This window comes from Phoca vitulina, unplaced genomic scaffold (assembly GCF_004348235.1).
Source record: "Phoca vitulina isolate PV1807 unplaced genomic scaffold, GSC_HSeal_1.0 scaffold19, whole genome shotgun sequence".
NCBI classification, from domain to species: Eukaryota; Metazoa; Chordata; class Mammalia; order Carnivora; family Phocidae; genus Phoca; species Phoca vitulina.
In genome coordinates, this window is record NW_022589722.1 from 10,841,369 (window position 1) to 10,869,260 (window position 27,892).

Below are 27,892 nucleotides of genomic sequence, written 5' to 3' on the forward strand. Positions count from 1 at the left end.
AAAATCTCTTGTTAAAGCATTTGTTTCAATAAAATCTGTTTTAAAAGTTGAAAATGCTGATGTTATTAATAAACTTTTACTTCTAAAGTTAGTGGTGATTTGTTTATGGTGTCCTTACTCTTATGTAGATTCTAATTACACACTGCTCCTTATAGTTACACAAACTAAGATGTCTTTATTTGTGGAACAAAATAGAAACATAAATCCTGCTTCTAAAAATGCTTTTAGAGAGAATTTTATCCTTCAAATTCTGGTTTATGTAGAGAGCTTAACTTAGAGAAAATAATAATTTAAGTCATATAGCACAATCTTTCTGCCTTTTTTCCCTCAATGTTAAGTGGTACTCTTTTTGCATGGAAAGTTAGTTTTTAAATTTCTTCTGAAATTCATCTGACTTTTTCCCTCCCTCTTGGCTTCCAGCTTTCAAGTTCTTTCAATGCTGTGTCTCTGTCTTTGGAGTTCTACCTTTGTCAAGTGCTTCTTAATTACTTGAGCAGTTTTCTTTATAGACACAAAGGTTTGGACACCTGTACCAGAAGCTCTAATTCATTGAGGCTAGGCAGGCTTGGGTATATGTAATTTTAAAAAATGGTTGGTTCTGTGAAAACTGTATTTTAAAAAGTGACTGCACAGTCAGGGTTGAGAACTATTCATGCAGACAAGACACCATTAGGATTTTTCTGTTGACCTGGAGGAAGAAATAGCTAAGCTAAGCTATAAGAGGCAGTCGCTTCTTAGAGACGATTACTTTTTCCCTTCTTTCCAGTTTTCCTTATCATTTTAAAAAAAAATATTTATTTATTTGACAGAGAGAGACACAGCGAGAGAGGGAACACAAGCAGGGGGAGTGGGAGAGGGAGAAGCAGGCTTCCTGCTGAGCAGGGAGCCTGATGCGGGGCTCGATCCCAGGACCCTGGGACTGTGACCTGAGCCGAAGGCAGACTCTTAACCATCTGAGCCACCCAGGCGCCCCTTCCTTATCATTTAGGTGTTGAGATGTTGGGAGGTGGAGCCTCTGTGGAAAAGAGAATAAATGATGACAACCCACCCAACCCCAACTTCAGGACAGTATGGCTCTTTCATAATGCTATTCCCTAGGTATCAACTTGCTCCCTTTTCCCTTATAGTGAGAATAGTTCATTCCAATGAGGAATCTCCATTATTTTGACATCTTGGGCAGAAGAACCATTTCTAACCACTTAATTAAGTTTAATGTTTAACTTAATTAAACTTAAATGTTTAAGTTTGATTGTTCCTGTAGAATTTGCATTTTGCTTTTTGTTTCTATAGTTAAGAATTATCAAGTATCATGCTACTATCTGATCTTGGGCAAGTTATTGAACATTTCTGTGTCTCCATTTCCTGTAAAGCAAAATGACCGCAGTAATCCCATTTCATAGGGATGTTGCAAATATTAGAAAGTTTATATAAATTTCCCAGCAATACATAGCACATAGAAGCTGCTCAGTTACTGGTAGTTAAAAAATAAATAATGAATAATAGTCTTTGTAGTCCCAGGTAAATGAGCCCTATATTTGTCTTTATTTTTGTGAGATTAAACCTAAGTATATTTGTAAACTTAGATTCCATGTTTTTTTAATTTATTTTATTTATCTTATTTATTTTATTTAAATTCAATTAGCCAACATATAGTACATCATTAGTTAGATTCCATGTTTTAAAAGTTGAGTAACTATATTTGTATTTGGAAAAGTGTTTTTTGTTTTTTAAGTTTTTATTTAATTCTAGTTAGTCAACATACAGTGTAATATTACATACAGTGTACAATGAAGTGATTCAATGACAATGAAGTGATTCAGTGCTTCCATGCAACACCTGGTGTTCATCACAGCAAGTGCCACATCTTGATAAAAGAAATTGAATGCCTTGTTAAACAGACTATAGATGATGGGTTCATCTCTCTCCTCTGCAGGTTTCCTGGTACTGCATTTTGGGTTGCAAAGCAGAAGGGAGTTATGGAAAAGTAAGGCTAAATAATAATCATCTCCCAAACTCCGGAGAAGCGGTATGTCAAATTAAAAAAACCTCTAAATGTTAGGAAATCTTACCAAAAATCTCATTAATGACAACTGAGTGGTTTTTTTTTTTTTACCTTTTTCTAATGTCATTATTTCAGTGAATTTCTCTAATTTCAATTTAAATCATAGCTAAAATCCAACAGTAAATACAAAGCTTTTATTTTATTTATTTTTTACATATAAGGGTTATTTATTATATTTTTAAAGTCACATTACTTCAGTTTTCCATACATAAACTTGAAATATATATTTTTTTTTAACAGATACCAGCTGATGGTAAAAGCATTTTTGAAGTGAAAGGATTAGAAACCAATGAAAAATATGTCTTTGCAATTGCTGCTTATTCTTCTAATGGGAAGCTTATTGGTGATGCTGTTGGGGAGACAACTAAACCAATTCTGGTTTATCCGCCTCTTTCTGCTGTTACTGCTCGGATGTTCTTGACGCAGGTAGAAGAGATTTCTGCTAATTTTTTCCTCTATATTTTTTTCTGTTAAACTGTTACTAAGTAATTTGTAATGGGAAAAAAATCACAGTGGATATTCTAAAGCTCTTGTTATACATATTTCCATTACTGCAGTTTAGTCTCATAAAAATAGGAATCATTCCTTCTCTTTTTAGTGAGATTGATTTTTACAATAGCATTTTTTTTCTTGGATTACAAATGTATCCAGGAAAAAATGCTATTGTAAAAATTTAATTTTCATTTTAAATTTAATTTTAGAAATTTGGAAAATACTGAAATGCACAAAGAAGAAAATAAATGTTACCTGTTTATCCTATCATCCAGAGTAGCAGTTCTTAACTTGGGGCAATTTTGGCCCCCAAGGGACATTTGTCAATGTCTGGAGACATTTTTGGTTGTCATAACCTGAAAGGGTACTTCTGGCATCTAGTGGGTAGAGGTCAGGGATGCTGAAAAGCACCCTACAATGCAAACAACAGCCCTCCATAACAAAGAATGATCCAGCCCAAAATGTCAGTAGTGCCAAGATTGGGAAACCCTGGTCCAGAGCTATCTTTTCATTTGTGTGCATGTGTGTGTGTGTACACTTATACACACACATTTATATATATACATATGCATACACATGTGTTTGAATTTATGTATAATATATAATCTAAACATGGTATATATATGTATTATTTCCTATCCTGATATTGTCATTTAATATATAATTGACATTTTTTTAATTCCATTAAGTATTCCTCCATAGCGTAATTTTTAAAAGCTGCATCTTCTAAAGATGTTGCCTCTTTTAACGATACTGCATCTTACAGATAGATTGTAGTTTACTTCGTAATCTTTACTGGTGGGCATTTTGATATTTTCCAGTCTTTTGCTATTATAAGCAAAGCTGTGATGTACATCTCGGTATATGAATCTCTGTCTGCATCCATGATTACTTTTTTGGGGGGAGAGATTTACAGAAGTGAAATTTCTGACTTACTAAAGACACACAGACCCGAGTTCAAATTCCAGCTCCTCACACTAGCCGTATGATATCGAGCAAGTAACTTTCATCTATGAAATGGGAATAGTAATAGTAGCTACCTCCAAGAGGTATTATGAGTATTAAATGGAATTATGCATGATGTTTAACCAGTTCACTTGTCACACAGTAGGCACTTAATAAATATTGTTAATGTTTTTAGTTATGAATATACTCATGAATTAACATTTTTGCTGAAATGATTGCCTGTCTTAAAACATAACACCAGTGAATAGGACACTAGAAAGGGTGACTCACTGACCTAGGTCTTGAGAATCTTAATTTTAAGCCTCTTGTTGGCTCTAGAAATGATGGCTATTTTAAATTTTATCACGTTTCTATTGTGCTATTATTTTTCTCTTAATTGTTGATTAGAATAATAAGGTTAAGATCTTAGTGGTATTTTACATTATCATATTTTTCAAAGAAAATTAAATTGAGAGAATTGCTAGGATTTGTCTAGCATTGGTTTAGCATGTCATATTGGCTCATGGTTTTCTGATGTTTTTATTTCTTTGGAATCTAATATATTCCCTAATTTGCAGTGATGGAGTTATTTCAAAGTGAGGAACCGAATATTTTATCAAGGCCTAATTTTTCTCCAGGGAGGTTTGACTTTTGGGTTTCATTTGGCAGAACTTTCATTGAAAAGTTAATAAAACGAAGTCCAAGCTATTCTGCTGGAATAATGAGAAGTGTCATAAAGTAATGCCCAGTGTTTCATTATTGATACTATATTTGCAGTACTGTATTCATTTATGCAGCATATGAGCATTCTCTCTCATAATGTTAAGTGACTGAAGCAAAATTTTCTTACTTAGTAAACTTAGTAAAACTTAATTTACAGCTCAAGTTTAAGCTTTTAAGTACTAGCAAGAAAATGTCCCTTTCCTTTAGAATTGGAATCTATTTTTCATGAGAGTGGTTAGTTTTTAGTTTCAGGATAATTCAGTTCTTTAAAAAATATTATCATATGGGGCACCTGGGTGGCTCAGTCGGTTGAGCATCTGGCTCTTGGTTTTGGCTCAGGTCATGATCTCGGGGTCTTCGGATTGAGCCTGGCGTTGGGCTCCATGCTCAGTGGGGAGTCTGCTTGTCCTTCTCCTTCTCCCTCTGCCCCTTATCCTGCTCTCTCTCTCAAATAAATAAATAAATCTTTTAAAAAATATTATATATATTTTATAGTAAGAAATAGAGACATTTTCACTAAATGCCTATGATTAACTTGGCTTGGAATTTTAGGTTGGACTTTCAACTCAGCATTATTCTATAGACATTAATAAAATCAGTTGAATCTTCACTAGGTTTCCCCTTAATGTAGAAAGCTATTAATTTAGATTATCTGGAAAATTGTTTGAAAAAAGATTATGAATGATATATTTTCTAATTTCTCCCCTTTATAGCTTCATTTGTTTTTATTTTTCCCCTTTAAGTCAGGAATGTCTAGATAATGTAATATAGAATGTAGAAAATTAGAAACCTCTGAGCAGGATTTTAGGATTTTAGGCAAATTACTCGGTCTCAATTTCCCTATCTCTAAAATGGATGTAAGACCCAATGTCATATATTGCTCAGTCAAATAATGAGTGGAAACAATGGCTTATTGAGAAAAAGAAATGGGGATATCATTTAATTAAAAACTACTATGTTCCAGGTATTTAAAGATTCATTATTATGTTTATTACAATAACTCAGTGAGATGGTATTATTACTTTTATAGTTGAGGAAACTGAGATGAATTTAATCCTTCCTCTGCCATTTTATTTGAGAAAGGGTGTCTCAGGGAGGTCATGTAATTAAGTAACCCACAGTTACTTGGGTATCAGATGGTAAGCCTGACACTTGAACCAGCTCATACCTCTCTACTGCTCTGTCTAGGTTCAAGGAAGTCATATATTCAACTTCTAACATGGGCCCGGTTCTTCTAGAGCCCATGTCTCTGCCATCTCTTCTCTCCCTGGGTTAGTATTGCTCAGTGGGTCTTGATGATCAGTATTGGCAGTAGAGTTTGTTGCTGGGACAGGAATGCTTTGTCAGTAATAGCAGTGGTGGCAAAGACAATGAAATTCATACTTTTTTTTTTTCACTTTATATATGAATAATTCACCAAAACTCTTTGATAAGTAGAGATTTGCCCTTTGTCTATGACCAAATTAAAAACAATAAATCTACCAGGTAAAAGGTAGTCATCCCATTTTTAAAGCTCTTTAAGAAGTCTCAACTCTTCTTTTTCCTTTTATCCTCTAACTGAATATTGCTACTCTCTCTACTCATGTGTTTATTGATGAATTATTTATTGTCTATTTTGTGCTAGGTTCTCTGCTAGATGTCATCTCTCCTTCCTTGGAACTGTCTTTTTTATTAATCTCATTACTACAACAATAACCTATATTTAGGTAATGTTGACTTATGGTTTCAGTTAGGACTCTGATTGCAAGTTAAGGGCACTAGCCTGGCTTGGGGGAATGCAGCTAGGCCCTGGGAAGGCTGTGGACTCCAGGCAACTGTAGGTCTCATACCTTTGGTTCTCTGTATATATCTGCTTCTTTTTGTCCTTCTAAAGACTGACTTTCTTTACTTTCCATCTCTGAAGGAAAAATGGCAGCTCCTGCATTTTTATATCCCTCCATTTCAGCTATAAACAGAGACTGCCTGGCTGGCTCCTAATCTGGATTCTAGATTCCTAGGAAAGAGATTCTGAGTGGCCCACCATATAAAATGAGTCAGACATCTTTTTTGATGTTTGACCACTGACTTGTTTTTAAACCTCACCCCTCTTTTCTCCTTTGGTTCCATACACAGGCAGGCTGATAGGAGGTCTGTGAGCTCACCTTTGGTGCTAACAGGAAATTTAAATCTCCCAGGTGGCAACAGCTTTTCCCATCCCTACCCCTCCCCACCTCCAGCCACTAATCAAGGCCCAACACATTCCTTCCCAGGCCTGCTTGTGCCTGCCCAACACTCCCTGGGAGCCCCTTGTGTGAGTAATGAACTTTCTCTCAAATTCTCCTGGTGCATGTAGTGCCTTTAGCCTCGACAGCAGAACCACACTTTGGGTGGCTTGCTTTGTAGAGGGGGCTATAAAACACCCAGTTTTTAAAAAAAATTTTTTATTGTTATGTTAATCACCATACATTACATCATTAGTTTTTGATGTAGTGTTCCATGATTCATTGTTTGTGCATAACACCCAGTGGTCCATGCAGAACGTGCCCTCTTTAATACCCATCACCAGGCTAACCCATCCCCCACCCCCTCCCCTCTAGAACCCTTAGTTTGTTTCTCAGAGTCCATCGTCTCTCATGGTTCATCTCCCCCTCTGATTTCTCCCCCTTCATTCTTTCCCTCCTGCTATCTTCTTTTTTTTTTTAACATATAATGTATTATTTGTTTCAGAGGTACAGATCTGTGATTCAACAGTCTTGCACAATTCACAGCACTCACCATAGCACATACCCTCCCCAATGTCTATCACCCAGCCACCCCATCCCTCCCACCCCACCCCCCCACTCCAGCAACCCTCAGTTTGTTTCCTGAGATTAAGAATTCCTCATATCAGTGAGGTCATATGATACATGTCTTTCTCTGATTGACTTATTTCGCTCAGCATAACACCCTCCAGTTCCATCCACGTCTAAAACACCCAGTTTGAGTCAGGCACTTACCCTGGGGCAGTTAGCTGTGTTACAGTAGAATTGCTGAGTGTCCTCTTCTGTGGGTAGAGGGAAATTACCAGGAAAAGAGGGTTTTAAAATTTATTTAACATGCTATTATTGTGTGCTTACTCTGTGCTACGCTTTGCTCCAGGCTAGTGATTCTAAACCTTGAGTGTGTGTCTTGGAGTGCTGGTTGAACAGATTGTTGTGTCCTACCATCAGAGGTTTTGATTCACTAGGTCTGGGGTAGGGTGTGGAATTTTACATTTCTAACAAGTTCCTAGGTGATGTTGATGCTGATGGTCCACGGACCATTCTTTGAGAACCACTGTTCTAAGCAAAATGAACAAAATGCCATGATAAGATCTATGTAATAAACAACCAACATAGTAAGTAGGTAAATTATCTAGTTACAAGATAAGTTCTATGGAAGGAAAAAGTGGAGTATGGTCTAATTCCTGTATAGAGGCAGGAATGAGAAGTGTGAAATGAGGGAATGGAAGGTAGATCAGAATATTAAATTGGGTTGGGTGATCAGGGAAGACTCAACTAAAAGATGAGATTTGAGGGACGCCTGGGTGGCTGTCGGTTACGGGTCTGCCTTCGGCTCAGGTCATGATCCCAAGGTCCTGGGATTAAGTCCCACATCGGTCTCCTTGCTCAGCAGGGAATCTGCTTCTCCCTCTGCCTGCTGCTCCCCCTTGCTTGTGCTCTCTCTCTCTCTCTCAAAGAAATAAAAGAATCTAGAAGGTGAGATTTGAGCTTAGACTTAAAGGAGGTGCGGGGTGGGGGTCTCTGGAGGCAGAACATTCTGCAGAAGGAGCTAGGGCAAAAGCCCTATTGTTTTCAGAAGTGTACTTGGTATGTTTGATAAACAACAAGGAGGCCAGTGGGGCTGGAGCCAGAGGGATCCATGGAGAGTAAAATAATTGGTTAGGGAGGTAAAAGGTAAGTAGGCGGGTCAGGGAGCAGACCATGACAAGACTTCTAGGCCATTGTAAGAACTTTGGCTTTTAGTTTGAGTGAAATGGGCAACCGTTGGGGAGGTTTTATTGTTGTTGTTGTTGTTTGAGAAATGGGATGACATAATGTGACTTCCATTTTCAGAGGCTCACCCTGGCTGTATGTTAGGAAGAGACCATAATAGAGCAGGGATGGAGGCAGAGGGACTATCTACTACTGTAATCCAATGAGAAATTGTGGTGGCTTAGCCATGTGGTAGTAGCTGATGTGGTAAGAAGTGGTCAGATTATGGATATGTTTTGAAGGAGGAGTTAACAAGAGTTCCTCGTGGAAATAATGTAAAGAGAAAAAAATAAAATATGACTCTAAGATATTTAGTTGACTAACTGGAAGGATAGGCTTGACATCAGCTGAGTTCGGGAATGCTGTGGGTGGTGTAGATTTGGGGCCAGGGGAGATCAGAAATTCATTTTGAGACATGTTGAGGTAAGATGTTTATTACGTATTCAGAGAGAACTGTTGAATAGTCAGTGAGATATATGAATCTGGAGTGTGGGAGAAAGGTCTGGGCAGGAGGAGTTGAGAGTAGTCATGTGACCATTAAAGCCATGGGGCTGGATGATTTCACTGAGGAAATAAATACAGATAGAAGAGAGGAGAGGTCCAAAGACTGAGCCCTGGGACATGCCAATATAAAGAGATTGGGGAAAAGAGTAGGAGCTTGCAAAGGCAACTGAAAAGAAATGTGGGGGGAAAAAAACCAAGTGTGGAACTTTATAAACCATGAGAAGGTCATGTATCAAGGAGGAGGTCTCTACTGTACTTAATTATATCATTAGTCTTCTAGTGCTTCTTTCTCATTTTAACCTCACCCCCTCTAAAATCTATTCTACCCATTACTACCAGGTCACCATCTTATATCATGGCACTGCTGTGTTAACCCGCAAAAACTCATGAATTTACAAACCTTAGTTTTATCATGGCATCTTTTCTTGTTTTACAATGTCCACTGATTGAATAAATGACATTATTTTTAGAAGGATATATTTTAAAAGGAAAGAACATTCAATTATAATTTCACCCAACTCATACATCATTTGTTGTTAATTTCCATGTTAAGTGTTAGAATTATAAGGTATCTTAGTGACCACTTAGTCCAACTCCTTCATTTGACCAATGCAGCCAGAGAAGTGACCTCATCTACCACTCTAAGTCTTGGCTGTACTATTTTTACTGAATATCAGGCTCTGTACAAATTATTTAACTTCTTAATGCCTCAGGTTCCTCATCTGAAAAATAGGAATGGTAATAGAGCTCACGTCATAAAGCTGTAATGGGGAGTTAATACAATACTGCGTGTAGAGTGCTTGGACCAGTACCTCACATCTTTAAATACTTCCACCTGATTTTCAAGGCCTTCTGAAATCATATCCCATTTTACCTGTCCATCATATTTCCTGCTTTTCTTCAAATTCTGATGTGTCTTTCCAGTCTCTCCTAAATGCACTATGGTGATTTTCACTATAGGACCCTTTTCAGGTTCTGTCTAAACTGTGCCCATCTGAACCTTACTCCTGCCTGAGGGTTCTACTCAAGCCCTGACTCCTTTTTGAAGCCTTCATTTCTCCTTTTCTCAGTGTCCACAATTATTATGTTATTCTTTGTAGTTTTTCTGATGATTTCATGTGTTTTATGTCCGTAACTTGATTAGAGTTTAATGGAGTATAAGGTCATTTTAAGCTTTGAAGAACCTATCCTTACAGTGCTTAGCACAGAGTAGAAACTTCGTAAAACCTTACTGGTTGGTTGATTATGAGTTATTGGTTGATTACCTGGTCACATGACTACTCTCTTACCTCAACATGTCTCAACCTTACTGGTTGGTTGATTATGCGGGGTTGGCAGGGTTAAAAAGTTCTGGCCCTGTAAGTTATTCCCTTGAGTGGAATATATTCTAGCAACATGTCATTTACATACTTAATTTAATGAATTTATTTATACTTTATATCCTACCTGCTTCCATTAAGGATTTGAAGCAGCACATAACTCACATGGTGAGATTTCATATTGTCGTACATATTTGAATAGAATGTAGGGAATATCTGTAAAGAAATATATTCTACCAAAAGAAATAGGTAAGTTGTTGGTTTTTCTTCTCTTGAACTTCTGTTTTACCAGCGAAATCAGTTATTTTGCCTAATGTTGAATGTGTTGAATTAAAAATATCATGGCCTCTTGGAAGCATTTCTGTTTTATTTTTCACTCTTTTTAGCTGTGAACCCTTTGTTGCACAAAAGCTCTGAAAGTGTCAGTCTGAACCAGAAAAGAATGAAGTATATTTCGTATTTTGGGTTTGGGAAATCTGATTGTTTCTCTTGGAACAGATTGTTCATTATAACAGTGTCTATAATAAATGGAGTGCACTGCCGAGATAGATGGAAATGAAATTAATTTGGCTCAGATGTGATCTTTGTTTTGCTTATGAGGATTTGAAACATCCTTACAGAGTTTCAAATTTCCATGCAATTTAGAAATAAAAGAGATTTCAAAATGTGTCTGCCTCCCTTGCCAGTGGCCATTGATATCTTACTGTGGCCCTGTAGAACAAAACAGCAAGTGTGAACAACTGTGTAAGAAATTAGTGTGTGAGCGGACCTTATCAGAATTCCTGTTTAAAAGATACATTTCACAGATAAAAATATCCCATTAGACAATGTACTTTTTGTTGTAGGTTGCCTATCAGGCTGGTACCTATGAGTTGGCTAAGAAGGCTTTCTCACCAGTTTGGGATTATTTTGTTGCTTCACCACATCAAGATGAACAATCTGTTATTTGTTTAAGCAATATAATGACTATTACACAGAGAAGGTAATTAGAAATATTCTTTAAAATATTAATTTGCCTATTGAAAATATGGGTGTTGGGTGTGAAGCCTATAATTAATTTTCAATTTCATATTAAGATAGTCAATTTAAAACTATTTCTAACAAGTGTTTTAATAAGTATCTACACATACACACACACACACAAAAAGTATCTACATTCCAAGTTCTTGAGTCCTTGTTAGAAACTTCTTTGCCAGAGTCAGAAAAAGCACAGGAAGCATATAGATGCGTTCTGAATTTAGAGTAATGAAGGCTATGGGAAAAAAAATACCAAATACTAACCAAGATATTGTCAGTTATACTAGAAAACACCAAATATGCTTTGAGGATTTTTGTAACAAGAACAGTCAGGTTGGGGTTCAAGTTATAGTCTCATGAATGGACTATTAGGATAAGAAGGTTTTTCCTTTGCTTGAAGAGGCTCCCAGGATTAGACCATCAGCAATGGCAAACAGGCTGGTAGGAGCCATATAAAACCACAGGCCATCCTTTGCTTTATAGCTGTTTTTCCTTAAAAAGCAAAGTTTAAGAACAGCCTCAGAAATGAGCATTAGTGTGATTTCAGGCTGTCTCAACAACGAGTTCAAAAACAACAGTCTCCTTCACCTGCTTGTTAATGTCTTTAATAAGAAGATAAAACCCTTCATTCCTCAGTCGAAGATAATGACCTTAAATGCTCATGCTGGTTGAGGCAAGGCTTTGATAATGCTTATTCACATAAAGGTGTAATTCCATTCAATTAAACACATGTAGACTTAGCATTTACCATGTACAAGGATGCTAGGTGCTATGCAGGATGGATTTGAGAGGCATTTCAGAAGAGGAAGAGACAGAGCTTGGAAGGTTTTATGCGACATGAGGACAAGAGAGTGGAGGTAGTGAAGTTGACTGGGATTGTCGTTGTTCCCTGACTGGCAGGCAGGCCTATGACATGTACTAGGGGAATGAGAGAGGTGGGACAAGTTTTTGGAGGAGATAATGAATTTGATAGGAAATATTTTGAGTTTAGTTTTCCAGCACGATGCCTCTGTGGATATGAGATGCCCAGTAGGTAGTTGAATATTTAGTGCTGACACTTAAGAGAGAAATCAAGGCTAGAGATAGATTGAGAAATTGTCCATGAGGTCATCATCGGAATTTTGACGAATGCTGTCTCCCAAGGAAGAACTGTTTTGCAGAAAAGATAGAAGCTGGAATTGAACGCTGGACATTGCTTACATTTAAGAGGCTGAAGCAGGAGATGGAACCAAGGAAGGGCTGAAAATGTTTTACGCTGGTGTGAGGCCATCAATAACCAATATGGTATCTGAACTAGCCCTTGTGGTTCTTGTTATGATTGCAAGACGCCCTTCAGAAATAACCATCTGGAAATTTTGAAAAAAATAAAGGTTTACTACTTATAGGATCTAGAAATTACACAACACACTTGGGGCCCCACAGCAGGTCATAGGTAAAGAGAGAGAGCCAGCACGGGCCTGGGGTTCTGCTTTTATTGAGGTAAAGCGTTCGTGCCTAGGATTTCATGGGCTCACTCTTTGTTGTTGAATTTAAAAAATAAGAGAGTTTAAAGCAAGGGAAGAGAAAACAAAACAAAACAAATGGCCTCAATTGTCATTTATTGAAATCAACTAAGATTTCTAAAACAAAGGAGTCTCAGTGGCGGAGGTGGCCTGGCTACCTGGCTCTTTATCGAGTTGTGTGGCTGGCAATGTATTTATTAGAGAAAGCCATCTCTGAAGTGGATGCTTTGGCAATCAAAGCTTAAGTCAGACTCTTGCATTACAAGAAAAGAAGGAAGAAAGGAAGAAAGGAAAGAGAGGAAGCCCACCCAACTGTCATAACTTATTCTACAAAAAAGAATAGTTCAGGAAGTGAAAGTCTGGAAAAGTGCATTGCCAAGGGAAGTGAGAGGATCACCCAGGAGGGACTGGTCAGCAGTATCAAATGCTAGTGCAAGGTCAGGCAGGGAAGTTGCTCAATAAGAGCAGCAGAGAGGTTGAGTAGGATAAAAACTAAGAGGAAGCCTTTAGAATTGGCAATTAGGAGGCTACTGATGAGTTCAAGAGAGCTGTTTTTGTGGTGTGGTGGGCCAGAAACGTTTTGCAATTGGGTAAGAAGAAAATGAACGTAAATGAAAGTGGAGAATTGGAATAAACTAAGATCACTCATGTGAAGTTTGATGGTAAAGAGGAGGATGGCAGAACCCTGAGGGGGCAGGCAGGCTTCAGGAAAGCGTGCTTGAGGGTGGAGGGAGAGGAGACAGTGGAGAGGGAGAAACTGAGGATACAAGCACATTCCCATGATAATGACACTACAGTGGTAGAGCCTGGGGGATATAGGGCACACAGGGTGGAAAGAGGGGGTTTAGGACATTTGCTGTCAGGAATGTGAGCAAAGAGACCTCAGCGTTGCTGAGAAGGACTACTGACCAAGTCGATATCACATAACAGCCATTTGTAGTGGAGCCCAGTTCTTCGGGGTAAGGGCCACATTGGACTCATCTTTATATCCCAGGGCCTCGAATAGTATTTTCTACATAGTAGGTGCTTGGCAAATGCTGGTTTGAATGAAAAGGAAAGATCAAATGAGGAGAAGAAATGAGTGGGTAAGCGACTGACCGTTGTAGCAGGGATAGACAAGGCGGCCAGTGACATCTACGCATGGTCAGGCAAGCTGATTACGGCTTACAGGAAGGGGTGCGGACTCGGAAGTGGTAGAGAGGTCACTGTTGAAATGACTGGCCAGGGTGTGAGCTCTTTAGGGTGGGAAATGGAGCCACGAGGAGGCAGCAGCCTGGATGAGTTGTGTGCGTCCAGGTACTGATGATCAATCACCATGTGGACACAGAGTTCAGTATGAGTTGCAGGAGTGGGAGAACTAACATTCTCCTAGCAAATACAATTTCAGCGTTTAACATGGTGGTGAAACGGATCATGATCAAGTGTGAATTACTGATGTCAGATCCTTTCCTGTTTTTTAGAGATAGAGGGTGGACCTGAAGCTTAGAAGGGAAAGTTCGTCACCAAGTAAGGCTGAGAGCAAGGAGGGGAATATTGGAAACAAAGAAGGAAGGCTGCAGATTTCGCAGTTTTGCCAATAATTGGCACTGTTGACTGCAATTTAGAAAAGACAATTAAAAATAATCCAAGAGTTATTAAGACTCTGCCTCCCTCCCACCTTCCCTCCCTGCCTCTTTCTTTCTCCTTTTCTCTTTACCCATGGTGGATTTTGCTATAAGTGACCCTTATTTTCAGAAAGTTTATTAATTGAAATATTGGGCCTATTTTCCAAACTTCTGAATATCTTATCATGATTTCATTATGTTGATAGAAAAGAAGTTTGTATATTAGAACCAGAAAGTTTTACTTTACCAATAGTTATTTTTATGTATCTGTGACATAATATGTCAGCAGCTTAATTTTCTTAGTTGCCAACTTGTTGTTAAACATAGTCTTTAATTTTAACTTGAAGAGCTGTGTGAGAGAAGTTGTTCCACAAATTTTTGCTGCTATTTTGGGATCACTATGTAGATATTAAGAACAAATCAATCTAAAAAGGCGTGTTTACATGCTAACTCATTTTATATTTATACTTGTAACATTGTTTACTTCCGTTTGCAGATTATATTCAGATATTTTGGCAGAGACTTCTTCAATCCTCTTATACCTTTTTCTTAGAAATATTTTTGTAACAAGTGACATTAAAATTAAAGAAGAAAATCTTTTCTGTGATAGTATTAAAGGCAATGAGCTTTTCCCCTCTCAACAAGTAAGTGATTTTAAAATGACCAAAAATGTGCTGATTTCCCTTTATTTGTTTCTTGACGTTTCAAATTCATGTTCTTTTGGGATTCCATACCCTGATTTGTGAATGGACTGAGAGGTCATTTTATGATTGTGCAGGTTTATTTGATATTCCATATAATGGTTTCATAGGACCAAGTTCATATATATTTTTCTTCTTTTCAGTTTATCTTTTGTGTCTCTACAAAAGTAGTATAAATTTCAAATATTCAAAAATTAAAATTTACAAAGCGAAATGCATTGTAATCCTATTACTCCTAAAAATACTATGATTTTGTTTGTTTTGTTTTGTATCTCTGATTCTTAAAAATATGCGTGGGCAAATTATTATTATTATTGCTATTATTTTACAAAAATGATATCACAATCTACTTTCTATTCCATAGTGTGCCTATTTAACATTTTTAATAATTTATCTTGAACATATTCTCATGTGGGTACATACCAACTTACCACATTTTTTTCAAGTTCTTAGTTTATTAATCCTCTCATGACAGATCTGCACAATCACCACAGATAAAGTCACGGCAGAACCTTTGCTCCTTCTGTTGTCCAGTCTCCAGCTCGCTTGTTGCCCGCACCAGCACCGGCTTTGGCAGTCCCCCTGACCTTCTTCATTCTGTTCTGGTGTTCCTGTCCCTGTTTTCTTCAGGTCTTTTTCTGCTCACACAGGCCATGTCTTGCAAGTCTATGGTTGGGTTCATTTTTCTTTGCTAGTTGTCTCGCCACCACCCAAATGGGTTCTGAATCCAAATACAGAGATGACATCTGGTGTGTTCTTGTCCATTTTGGCTAGTTTTTCCCGAATTTCTGTCTCAGGTACTGTTGCCTTTCCGGGGTGAAGAACATCACTGAGCATTTGTTTTCATACCAAATTGTTTTTAATTTTAATGTTGCATTCCTGTATGGAGGCAGCAATGTAACCTGTCTCCTACTGATGGATTCGCAGGGTGGTTATAAATATTGCTGTCTGTACCTCTGCAACCTTCTAACCTTAACATCTGGCTTTTAAAAACAGTCCTTCACTCTTGTTTTCATTCTAGATTGAGCATCTCTCTTCTTTCTCCTTCTTCCTCTTTCCTTCTTTGCTCACTTTAGACATAGCGAGACTTTTCCCAGGTGTTTGCTTTTCACAGTTGCTTTTTCCTACCCATGCATTTATTTATTTAATCAACCAATAAATTGTTACGTGAGACTACGCCGGTGCCTGTGGATACAAAATGAAAAAAAAAAAAGACATGACCCTTTGTCCAGGGCAAGTTCACAGTCTTACAGAGCCCACGCACTCATAACCATCATCCTGTTCCTACTACGTTGCATTCAGTCTGTAAATAAAGACAGTCTTTAAGTACTTCAGTGGATTCCAGAATGCTAAACTACCGTTCTACTAAAAATTTACTCTATGGAAATTTCTGGTTGCCCCTCATAAGTTTTCTTCGTACATAATTTTGTATGTATATGTAGAAAAATAGGGGCACCTGAGTGGCTCAGTAGGTTGATCATTTGACTCTTGGTTTCGGCTCAGGTCATGATCTTAGGGTCATGGGATGGAGCCCCGTGTGTTGGGCTTCACACTCAGTGGGGAGTCTGCTTCTCTCTGTCTCCCTCTGTCCTCCCCCCCACTTGCATGCTTGCTCTCTCTCTTAAATAAGTAAATACATCTTTCAAAATAAAAGGGAAGAAACATAGTGAAATCTTCCTTCAGGAAAGGGAAAGGAAAAGTTAGATACGGCCCCTATTTTTTTTAAAGTAGCTTAATCACAAACGCCTAACTTTCTATTTTACTACCATTTTTATTTAAGTAGCAAAAGTATAATAGAAGATTAGTTTGGTCTACTGAAAATTTATCATTTTTTTTCACAAATCCAGAGAGAAAATGGGACTTTGTTATTTAAGTGGGAGCAGTATTAAGAGCGACATAATATTTTAATTATTATTTGTTATAACATTTATGTTTTGAAAAGACTAGGTGTTTTCTAACATTAAAATATAGCCAAGTTTTTATTTTACCAATTAAAAAAGATCAGTTCTTTCTTCATTACTAGTGGTATTTGTATTATTTTACAAAATATTCTGAAGTTTAAGTCTAAGGTTGTCTTACCCATATGTAGCACTGTTGGGGAGTTAGAATTGTTCTGGAATTTAGATCTTGATTTAAAATCAACATTTTAACATACCAGCATGTTGTTGAGCCACAAGGATCACATTTCCTACCCTTTCTTCTTAGAGACACATTGGTGAAGCACCTGATGTTCTCTTTGGGTAACAGTATCTGTTTCATTACAGATTACTAGACTAATTGAATGTGAGAGAGTCTTAGTGGCATTGGAACTCAGCAGCCACCTAAATGATTCCAGTTATGCCCTTCAAGCTGTGACTCAGTGTTATGGCCTTCTTGCTCCTATAATCTACCACAATATTGTTTTGGTACCTGTCATACAGGTAAGCATATTTATGCCCTTAGATAAGGGTATTTTTACAAAGGTAATTCAACAATGCATTTTGGAAAAGAAAAAGCAGTGTATCTTTTGTAATGTACAAATAGGTCAAAGACAGGTGTTAGGAAATTTCATGAGTTAACTGAAAAACATTTTAATAATTTAAATTATGTCTGGGCAAACATAAATAAGGACTAAAATGTATTTCTCTGAAAACATTCAGCCCCACTGCTGTCCATGTTTAAACATTAGCAATCTGCTCTTCTAGGTTTTTAAAGTCATTTCAATTTTTATGCTTGCATAATGTTAGAAACAGCAGTACTTACTCAAAAACATATTGTTAAAGCCATCATCATGTAGGGAAAAAATTGGTGGATGACCCAAGAAAAAAATATTTGGTTTCTTGGTGATGGAAGAGTTGGAATTTATGGAAAAAGAGTAGGTGAGATCTGGCTGAAGGGATTATATTAGTTGTCTCTTCTTTCTAACAAATCACTGTAAACTTAGTGGCTTACAATAAACCCATTTACTATCGCATAGTTTCTGTGGGACAGGAGGCTGGATACGGGTTGACTGGGTCTTCTGCTCAGGGTCTCATCAGGCTGAACTCAGGGTGTTGGCCAGAGCTGTGATCTTACTTGAGGCTCTGGTGCCTCTTCCAAGCTCACTGGTTGTTGAGAGAGTTCATTTCCTTGTGCTCCTGTGAAAGGGGGTCCTTGGCGCCTAAAGGCTCACCACCAATTCCCTGCCACATGGTCTTCTCCACAATGTGGCAATCTGCTTCCTCAGGACCAGCAGGAGAGCCTCGTGTAATATGCATGAGGAGTCTTACATAACATAAGGTAGTCATGAGAGTGATGATCTCATCATAGTCACAGGTCCTGCCCACTCATAGGAGGAGGGATTATGCAGGGCTTGTACACCCGGGGGAGGAATCCTGTGGACTATTTTAGAATTCTGCCTACCACAGGGAAATCATGAGAGAAATAAGGTTTTGCTGCTGATACTTTTAGAAAGTTTTTATTGTCATCATTATTGTCATCATTATCATCATCATCAACTCAGATTTTGAGAACCAAGAAGATGTGACTGAACTCATGAACAGCATAAAGATTTTTAATTCACCATTGAGAAAACTAACCAGGGGGCTTAAGTAATTTAACAAATATTTGCCTTGGAGTGGCTATACTGGAGCATAGACATACCTCCTCCCACATTCCCCACGTTTAGGAGTTCAGTTGCTTAGGAGATCGGCCTCCAGAATCTGAAATCTAAATTCATAGTTGGCAGCCTTCCATGTCATTTGTAGATGGCTTGTAGAGCAGCATTCTCAAGTGTAGAAAATGCTTCCTCCAGAACCCAAAGGCATTTACCTGGCATTGTCCTTTCTTCTTAGAGGTGAGAGATGCCATATGTCAGACTTAGTTTGGATGGGGTGTCTCAGCAGACCCCAGATAGTTCATTAATGTGGCAGCCTCCTGAATCTTCACAGGGTTTATTTTTATCCTCTGGAGGGTATGTATTTTACCAAGGTCTTTAATGTACTTGCCATTTCTTGCTCTTTAGTTTCGATTAACATGTTATTGATGTAATTGCCCAGTGTTTTGTTTTGAGACATGCCCAGAGAGTTCAGGTCCTTTCATAAAATATGTCAGAGGCTGGGAGAATTTTCATGGCCCTCGGGCAAGATGCTAAGTATATACTTTTACCTTCCCAGTATGAATGGGAACTTCTTCTGGTACTTCTTCCTAGTAGGACAGAAAAGAGAACATTAGCCATAGCAATGCATAGCTTTTAATGTCCTCTTGCAAGGATACCACATTGGGACCAGCAGCTGCAACTGGTACTCAGTTGGTCAAGTTCAGGATAATCCACTGTCATCCTCTAGCATCCCACTGACTTAGGGTGCCTTTAGCTACAGCTCAGAGAATGGGTTATAGCTATGAGGAAAAGCCTTGAGAAAGAAGTTTCTAATTAAATTGTATTGTTTGGAATAGGAAAAGTGAATGGAACACAGAGGAGATTCTAGAAATAGGCCTCAGTATGGATGAGAATTTAATATATGACAGAACTGGCATTCCAATTCAGTGGAGAGACTGGATATTTTTAGTAAATGATGGTGAAACCCCTGGATATTCATCTGAAAGAAAATAGAGTTTGACACCTATATTGTACATATATAAAAAGTCCAGATGTACTAAAAAGTTAGGGGGAAAATCACAGATTACATGTGCAATCCAGGGTTGTGGGAATCCTTTTTAAGTAAGACAGAACTCTTAGAAATAACAAGAAAAATAAGAAATATTGACTATATTTATGGCAGCCTATGTGTGACAACAGGGACCATAACAAAGATAGTATAAAATTTGTGGGTTTAGGACAAATATCTAACAAGGATTTTTATATATATTACGGACAAGGATAAATATATATAACAAAACGTCTTACAAATTGACAATAACTTAATAAAAAAATGGCCACAGGATATGAATAGGCAGTTTACAGGAGAGCAAATCCAAGTGGCCAAGAACCATGAAAACATGCTCAAACTCTGAATGTCCTTAGAAATGCACATTAAATGAACAATGTAATATTGCTGACAGAATTGAAAAGATCTGTAACTCCTCTTGCTGGTGACGATGTGGGGCAAAGGCATTCTCATTCATTGATGGGGAACATGTGAATTGTTGTAGGCTTTGGATTTTGGTAAAGCAATCTTAATTTTAATTAAACTAAATCTAATTTTAATTAAAATTAAAAACAAATATACTTGACACAGCAATCTCTCTATTAGCAATTTATCCCATAGAATAAAATTACCAGTTAGTCAGATACCTAGTTCCACCCCTTGGTTCCCAGATTCACGTGTTCTACCTGCTGGGCACACAACGCCACATAAATGTCATTGATTTAAAGTGTTTACTTTGCCCTGGAAGATGGTGCTTCATCCTCACTAGGTATCATCTCAAATCTGGTGCTGAAGTTGCCACTCATATGGGCAACTGAGCATGTACAAGGGTGTTTCTTATGGCCCTTTCGTTGTGGCAAAAAAAAAAAGCTGGAGACAAAGAGAAAGTGCAGTAGCAGGAGGATGGCCAGTATATATGCCAGATTGTAAAACGTCAGCCGTAAAAGTGTGTGCAACATGGAGATTCTGGAAATGGCTGAATAAATGATGGTTGTTCCACATTAAATCATATTATGCAGCCATTGGAAATAATGAACTACACCTGTAGACTTGGAGGGATTTTTCACAAGACATGGTTGAAGGAGAAATGCACAGTTCAAACAAGTGTTTATGAATTCCATTTTGTGACATAACATTAACTCCCCCTCTATGTATGTTTATGTATTTATATGTATATATATGATTATATGAGCCTGGAGAAAACTACAAAACTACTGGGTTGCTAACATGATTTGGGGATATGGTGTAGTGGGGTGGGGGTGTGTGGTGATGGGGAGGAATTAAAGAAGCATTACAAATACTCATAAGTGTACAGTAACAATAGTAATAATGTTAGAATGGTGGCTTGAAGCAATTAAGGTGCCCACAAAAGACCAACATCCATATGTTAATTTGTCTTTTGATGATCTGGATGATTAATAGATTGAAGCAATCTCAGCCCTACTTTTCTGACAGTAATGTTGCTCAGAACAGTGCAAGGTATTGAAAGGTAAACTTAATTATCTATCTCTCTCTTTTTTTTTAAGATTTTATTTATTTGACAGAGAGAGACACAGCGAGAGAGGGAACACAAGCAGGGGGAGTGGGAGAGGGAGAAGCAGGCTTCCCGCGGAGCAGGGAGCCCAATGTGGGGCTCCATCCCAGGACCCTGGGACCACAACCTGAGCCAAAGGCAGACGCTTAACGACTGAGCCACCCAGGCACCCCAATTATCTATCTCTTGATCAAATTCAGGATCTCATAATATGAGGCAAGGGGACTAGGAAGTAAACACCAATATTTATGGGATATGGGATATGAATGCTTGGTTTTAATTTTAAAGGAAACTATTTTTTCAAGTACCTGGTATCACTGTATATATAATATGGTACATCCTTCTCTAAGTGGTTTTTTAAGGTCCTACTAAGTCTGAATGTGCCTTTAGTGTCTTGTATATGTAATATTCTGCCTTTATTTTTTATGACACTTGTCAAAATGTGCTGTTTTGTAATCTTTGTATACTTATTTTATCTTCTACACTAGTTTTCAAGTTACTTGAAACTCATCTGAAATTGAATATATTAATTTTATCTCAGAGTGCATTCTTTTATACATGATAAGCAATTTATTGACAATTATTGATAATAATAAAATTTGATGGTTTAAAACTTGCATGATTTGAATAGAACATTTCCTAATGAGTGAGCATGATATTTTTCAACAGAAACTATTGTGCTTCTATTTTTTAGATCTTGATAAAGTGTGTAGTGGCTTTGCAAGGATTACCAAATATCATCCACTCAAAGAAACATATTGCAAGTTTTGAAAGTGTACAGCACATGATAGCCTGTTGTATCTTCTACATAACAAAGGTATTTATCTCATTCTTTGTCTAGTGTCATAAAATTTAGGAATAGCGATGATTTAGAAAGTTAAGTTACTTTTATTACATAGAATACTTTTAAAAATAGTAACCACAAAGCATTTTAGGTCAAGAGTTGCCTGCATGGGTCAGTTGGTAGAGCCTGGAGGGTGTATCTTAGGCCAGGGGAAGGATTGGGAAAGAGTACATTTTATGGGACCTCATTCACCTTGGAAACAAGAAAGAACCAAGAGACCAGAGGCCGAGAGGTAAGCTTATTTATTCTCATTGCTTGGCTCAAAGACCAGCACTGTGTGTTTCTTCAAAGGCTTTAGTTGACTGAATCCGGTGAATTTCCTCAAAGAGGGGCCATATTTGCCTGCCTGTTTTGTATGGTCCTCACAGGACCTTTGTGATTTGGTAGGGATCTGGAAGAATACTGCATGGGTGGGCTGATTTGATCCATCGCTTTAATTGGGACTTAAGTTTGCTTCAGTGAAGGTCTGGAAACAGAGAGGCCTTTACCTTCTATCTTAGCAAAAAAGTCATGATTTGCTGGCTGTTTATGGCCTGACCTCAGGAGCAGAAAATCATATTCTTTCCATTGCTCACTGGTTTACCACTGCTGGAGACACATCTTTGACCTAGTCTGTGCAAATATGGAGGGAGGGTAGCCATTAGCAGGAAGAGAAAAATAATAACTTACTTAAGAGGACTCAGAACCCCAAGGGGTAGTAGGCCAAACACCAGAATAAGTGTTTTTACTCTGTGTTGGAAAAGACCAGAGGTGACTTGAAAAAAAAAAAAAGAAGAAAGAAAACTTTCAAGGTGGTGTGATGCAATTAAATGATCAAAACAAAACAACAGAAGATCTTATGTAACTAAACAAAAAATATTTGATTTTTGATTAAAAAAATTAAACAGATGGGGCGCCTGGGTGGCTCAGTTGTTAAGCGGCTGCCTTCGGCTCAGGTCATGATCCCAGGGCCCTGGGATCGAGCCCTGCATCGGGCTCCCTGCTCCGCGGGAAGCCTGCTTCTCCCTCTCCGACTCCCCCTGCTTGTGTTCCCTCTCTCGTGTCTCTCTCTGTCAAATAAATAAATAAAATCTTTAAAAAAAAAATTAAACAGATGAAGATTGTAGTTAATGGTATTTCTTGAGTCAAATCTGGAAGCTCAAGAAATACCTGACAGCATAGAATGGAATTACCTAGAGGTAAATTCAGAAGCAGATCCAAAAGTCCTAACATGAAATAAAAGTTCTGGAGGCAGGAAATTAAAAAGAAAAAAATGGAGAATAGTCTCCCTAAGTCCTAGGGCGGATTAATTTAAGAACTTACGTCTTGAACCATGAGAGACTATGGACTCAGAAACAAACTGAGGGTTCTAGAGGGGAGGGGGTGGGGGGGATGGGTTAGCCTGGTGATGGGTATTAAAGAGGGCACGTTCTGCATGGAGCACTGGGTGTTATATGCAAACAATGAATCATGGAACACTACATCAAAAACTAATGATGTAATGTATGGTGATTAACATAACATAAAAAAAAAACAACTCATGTCTTGACACTTGATGGTGAGGTTCTTGGAGTCCAAGGATAAATTAAAATCTCAAAGTTTTGAGACCAAAGAACAGGTTATTTGCAATGGAAAGAGAATCCATTAGCTTCAAACTTTTTATCAACAACAGTAGAAGATAAAATACTGGAGCAACATTTGTAGAATCCTGAGGGGATAAGACGGAGGTCCAAAAACTAATAACCAGGAAAGATATCATTCCTTTGTCAGGGCAAAATAAACATTTTCAGGGGTGCAGCATCTCAAAAGTATTCTGCCCATGTACTTATCTGAGGAAAACACTTGAGGAAATACTCTATCAAATGACAATTGGTTCAGGAGATAAATCCCAAGGTAGGGAAAGACAAAAAGGAGAGGAATAATGGGAGCAATGAATCTTGCAATATACGCATTATTAAAATTAAATAGGTAATAATGATGTGATGTGGGTTTTGTAATATAAATGATAAGTAGGAATTCTTGTTAGAGTTATCTTTGAAAGAAAAAACTTATTAATAACCTAGAACTAAAACTTTTATCTTGTTTGGGGTCAAGGGAGGGGAGACCAGGTAGAGATGCTTGGTGCATGGTTGTGTGTTTTAAAAAAATACATATAGTATAAAAAATACATATAATATAAAATTACTATTTTATTTAAAAATGAATCAGGAATATGTAGCCATGTGCAAAACTTTAAAGCACAGTAGGACTTCTAAATTGACAGGAAAAAATGAAGAGAGGAATAACAGGGAGGAAAAATGGCTAATTCAGCAAAACTAAGAAGGAAGAAGAGATAGTATTTAAGATAGAAGGAATACAATTAAGAATATTAATTACTTCACTAAGTGTAAATGAACTCAGAAGACGGAGATGGCCAGATGAACTAAAAAGTCAGATTCAAATGCAAGAAATGCTTTGCAAAACAATGTGACAAACACTGGTTGAAAATAAATGGATAGACAGAGGAACTGGGAAAATACAAACACAAATACGGGAGGAGTAGCCATTTTTATATCTGAAAAGGCAGAAGTCAGGGCCCCAAACATGACTCAGGACAAAGAGAGGCATTGTATGATTTTCTTCAAGTCTGTTTTGTCTTATCACCCTTCTCTACTCCTGGAAGTCATTTGGTCACTGTCTGTCTAAGGACAGTGTCATTATTAAATATTAAAGATCAAGTCTGAATTGAAACAAAACTCTAATTTTTTACAACAGCAAATTAAAAAAGAAAAATCACAATTAGATTAAGTGAAAAATGCTACAGAGGCATTTGATAACACTTAGCAAACTTTCCTAAAAAAAATTGTATGTAAGTTAGGAATGGAGGGAGTCTATTGAACAATGATAAAGACATTTACCAAAATTTTACAGCAAATACACTAAATGGCAATTTTCTGAAACCGTTTCCTTAAAAATCAGGTATAGGATCTGACTCTTAATAGTGTGATTCATTGTTTGTAGAGATTCTGTCTTATGTAATAGATAAGGATATGAAATAATTTTACAATATTAAAGTATAATTCATTTGTAATTGTACAGTTCTCAAAAACTCATGAGAATCTAGTAAAAAGAATTACTAGAATTAAAAGAATTTATAAAGTGATTGTATGTGAGATGCTTACAAACTGATTTTTTTTTTAATAGTAGCAGTAGCCCATGAGAAATGGAGAGAGAAAAATATACTACTAATAATATACAGTATTTTAAGACAAATACCATATGATTTCAGTCATATATGGAATTTAAGAAACAAAACAGATGAACATAGGGAAAGGAAGAAAAAAAAAGAGAGGGAGGCAAACCGTAGGAGACCATTAACTATAAAGAACAAACTGAAAGTTTGCTGGAGGGGAGATGGGCAGGGGGGTGGATGAAATAGGTGAGAGGCATTAAGGAAGGAACTATTATGATTAAAAAAAAAAAAAGGAAGGCACTTGAGATCTAGAGATGAGCACCGGGTGTTGTATGTAAGTGGTAAATCACTAAATTCTACCCTTGAAACTAATATTACACTGTATATTAACTAACTGGAATTTAAATAAAAACTTGGAGAAAAAAAATGCACAACATTTTAAGCCTAACAAAGTGTTAAAAGACCCGAATAAAAGAACTGAAATCTTATTGAAGGTCACAAAATAAGATCTGAACATATGGCAGACCATCCCAAGTTCCTGAATAGGTAGACTTACTGTCATAGAAATAGAAATCCTTCCAAAAATAGTATTTAAATGTAATACAGTTCTAGTCAGAATCCCAATGGGGTTTCTCTGAAACTGATTAGAATAATTTACAAGTTCTCAATAGATACTAAAATCTATTATAAGGCCACTTCAATAAAAAATGGTGTTAAGTAATAGGCAAATAGTTTAGAGGAATAGAAGAGTCCAGGAATAGCCAGCCAGCCCCAGGTCTACAGAAGAACTTAATATATGACAAAAGTGGCATTTGGAGTTATTGGGAAAATCTATTAAAATACTTTATTTAATAAAAGGTGCTGGTATCACTGACTATTCATCTGAAAATAAATGAAGCCAGAGCCTCTTACCATAAACAAAATAAAGACAAATGGATATTTGTATGGCTTTGAAGTCAGAGGAGACCTCTCTCAATAGGGCATAAAATTCAAAAGGTACACAGAAAAAGATAGATAAACAGATTACATGATAAGTAAAAAAAAATTTTTTATGACAAGACACTATATTAACAGGCTTACAGGCAAATCTTAAAAAATATTTGACAGATAACAAGATTATTAACATTACCTCAGGAAGCAATCAATGAGAAAATATGAAATAATCTTACAGTTAAGGAAAAGAAGAATCAGATTTATTTTTAATTACAAAAGATATGTTTCAATCACCTTAAAAAGTGGAGTAGTGAACAGGTACCAGATGATGAGTGGTCATCTCATGAGGTCAGGGAGGAGCCATACAAGGGTTTTAAACCTGGAAATGACATAGTGAAATTTGCATGTTAGCAAAAAGAAATTATTCTGGGGCACAACAGCTAACAGAGTGGGATAAGACCTGAGGCAGGGAATGAGTTAGAAGGTGAGAGTTGATAAACCGAACTATGGCAGTCCCCCCTTATCTGCAGTTCTGCTTCCCCGAGGTTTCAGTTACCTGCGGGTCAATTGCATTTGGGAAGCAGATGGTCCTCCATCTAGTGAGTTGTCAGAAGGTTAGTAGTAGACTAATGCCACGTCACAACACCTGTGTCATCCCCCTCACTTCTTCTCATCACGTAGGCATTTTACCATCTCACATCATCACAAGGAGAAGCGTGTACAGTACAAGATATTTTGAGAGAGACCCTGTTCACATAGTTTTTATTACAGTATATGGTTATAATTGTTCTATTTTATTATTAGTTATTGTTCTTAGCCTCTTACTGCACCTGACTGATAAATTAAACTTTATTATGGGCACACATGTGTAGACAAAAACAGTGTATATCAGTATTGGTACTATCTGCAGTTTCAGGCATCCACTGGGGTCTTGGAACATATCCCCCATGGAAAAGGGGGGCTACTGTACTGTGGAAAAGTGGGACATAGAGTTGAAAGGGACATAGAATTGAAAGGATTCAAGAGTTATTTATGAGATAGAATTGAGAACCTGTAAACCTGCTAAGTATGTGAAGATAAAGGAGAGAGAGGGAAGAGTCAACAGCAATCCACCTGTCTGGCCTCAGCAGTTGGGTGAATACAATGCTATTTGTTGAACTCTGGATAAGGAGTAATTTGGCGTAAGAAAGGGAGAAAAGATAATAAATTTTGAATCTATTGGATTTGGGGGCTAATAGGATATCCAAAGAGTAAATATTATATAATTGGACCTATAGCCTTGGAGTTCAAGAGAGGACAAATACGTATAAAGACAAAGCCATCATTAATATATGGACCCAACTGAATAATAGAAATAGATGATATCATTTGGGGACAGTGTGGAGAGTGAGAAGGGAAGAGAATTATTTAAGAATCTCAAGGGTGCACTTAATCCAGGGGGCCAGTTCTGCTTCCATTAGTCACGAGGAAGAATTGGACAGTTGATTAGTCCAAAGCCATTTTGGACCACAAAGGCCTTTTCTCCCCAAACTCGTCCATCAGTAAGTATTTCCAGGAGAGGGATGTCTTTTTCAAGTAAGAGAAGGCCAGGTTACACTTTCTTTCCAGGGTACTGGACAACTATTCACTTTACATTTAAATAACTGACAGCAGCTGCTGCAGTATTTCTTCCATAACAGAGAAACTCTATTCCAAGGCAGCTTGTTGCTTGCAGCTTGCCAATAGCAACTTCTCCTGCTAAAAATCAACCAACCAACCAACCAACCAACCAACAAGCCAATTCTGTTTATCCAGGTACTCCACATTTGACCATTAATGGGAAGGAACCAGGAGAGGGAAAGGATGTGGATATAGGAGCGAGATCCCTGGGAAGGCAGGAGGTGATGAGATCCTAGTACATGTGGGAGGGATTAGTCTGGACAGGAGATTGACCTCTCTCTTCTAACAGGAAGGTAGGATGGTTAT

General features: G+C 37.5%; 1 protein-coding gene across 1 annotated transcript in view; it reads left to right on the plus strand.

Moving 5' to 3' along the window:
* Positions 1 to 27,892, plus strand: part of CFAP54 (cilia and flagella associated protein 54) — a 291,990-nt gene that overhangs the window by 87,870 nt on the left and 176,228 nt on the right. Inside the window, exons 21-26 of the mRNA XM_032416199.1 lie at positions 1,934 to 2,026; positions 2,303 to 2,488; positions 10,883 to 11,019; positions 14,657 to 14,804; positions 17,126 to 17,281; positions 21,694 to 21,816. Coding sequence (XP_032272090.1) covers positions 1,934 to 2,026; positions 2,303 to 2,488; positions 10,883 to 11,019; positions 14,657 to 14,804; positions 17,126 to 17,281; positions 21,694 to 21,816 — 843 coding nt within the window. The remainder of the gene's footprint in view (positions 1 to 1,933; positions 2,027 to 2,302; positions 2,489 to 10,882; positions 11,020 to 14,656; positions 14,805 to 17,125; positions 17,282 to 21,693; positions 21,817 to 27,892) is intronic.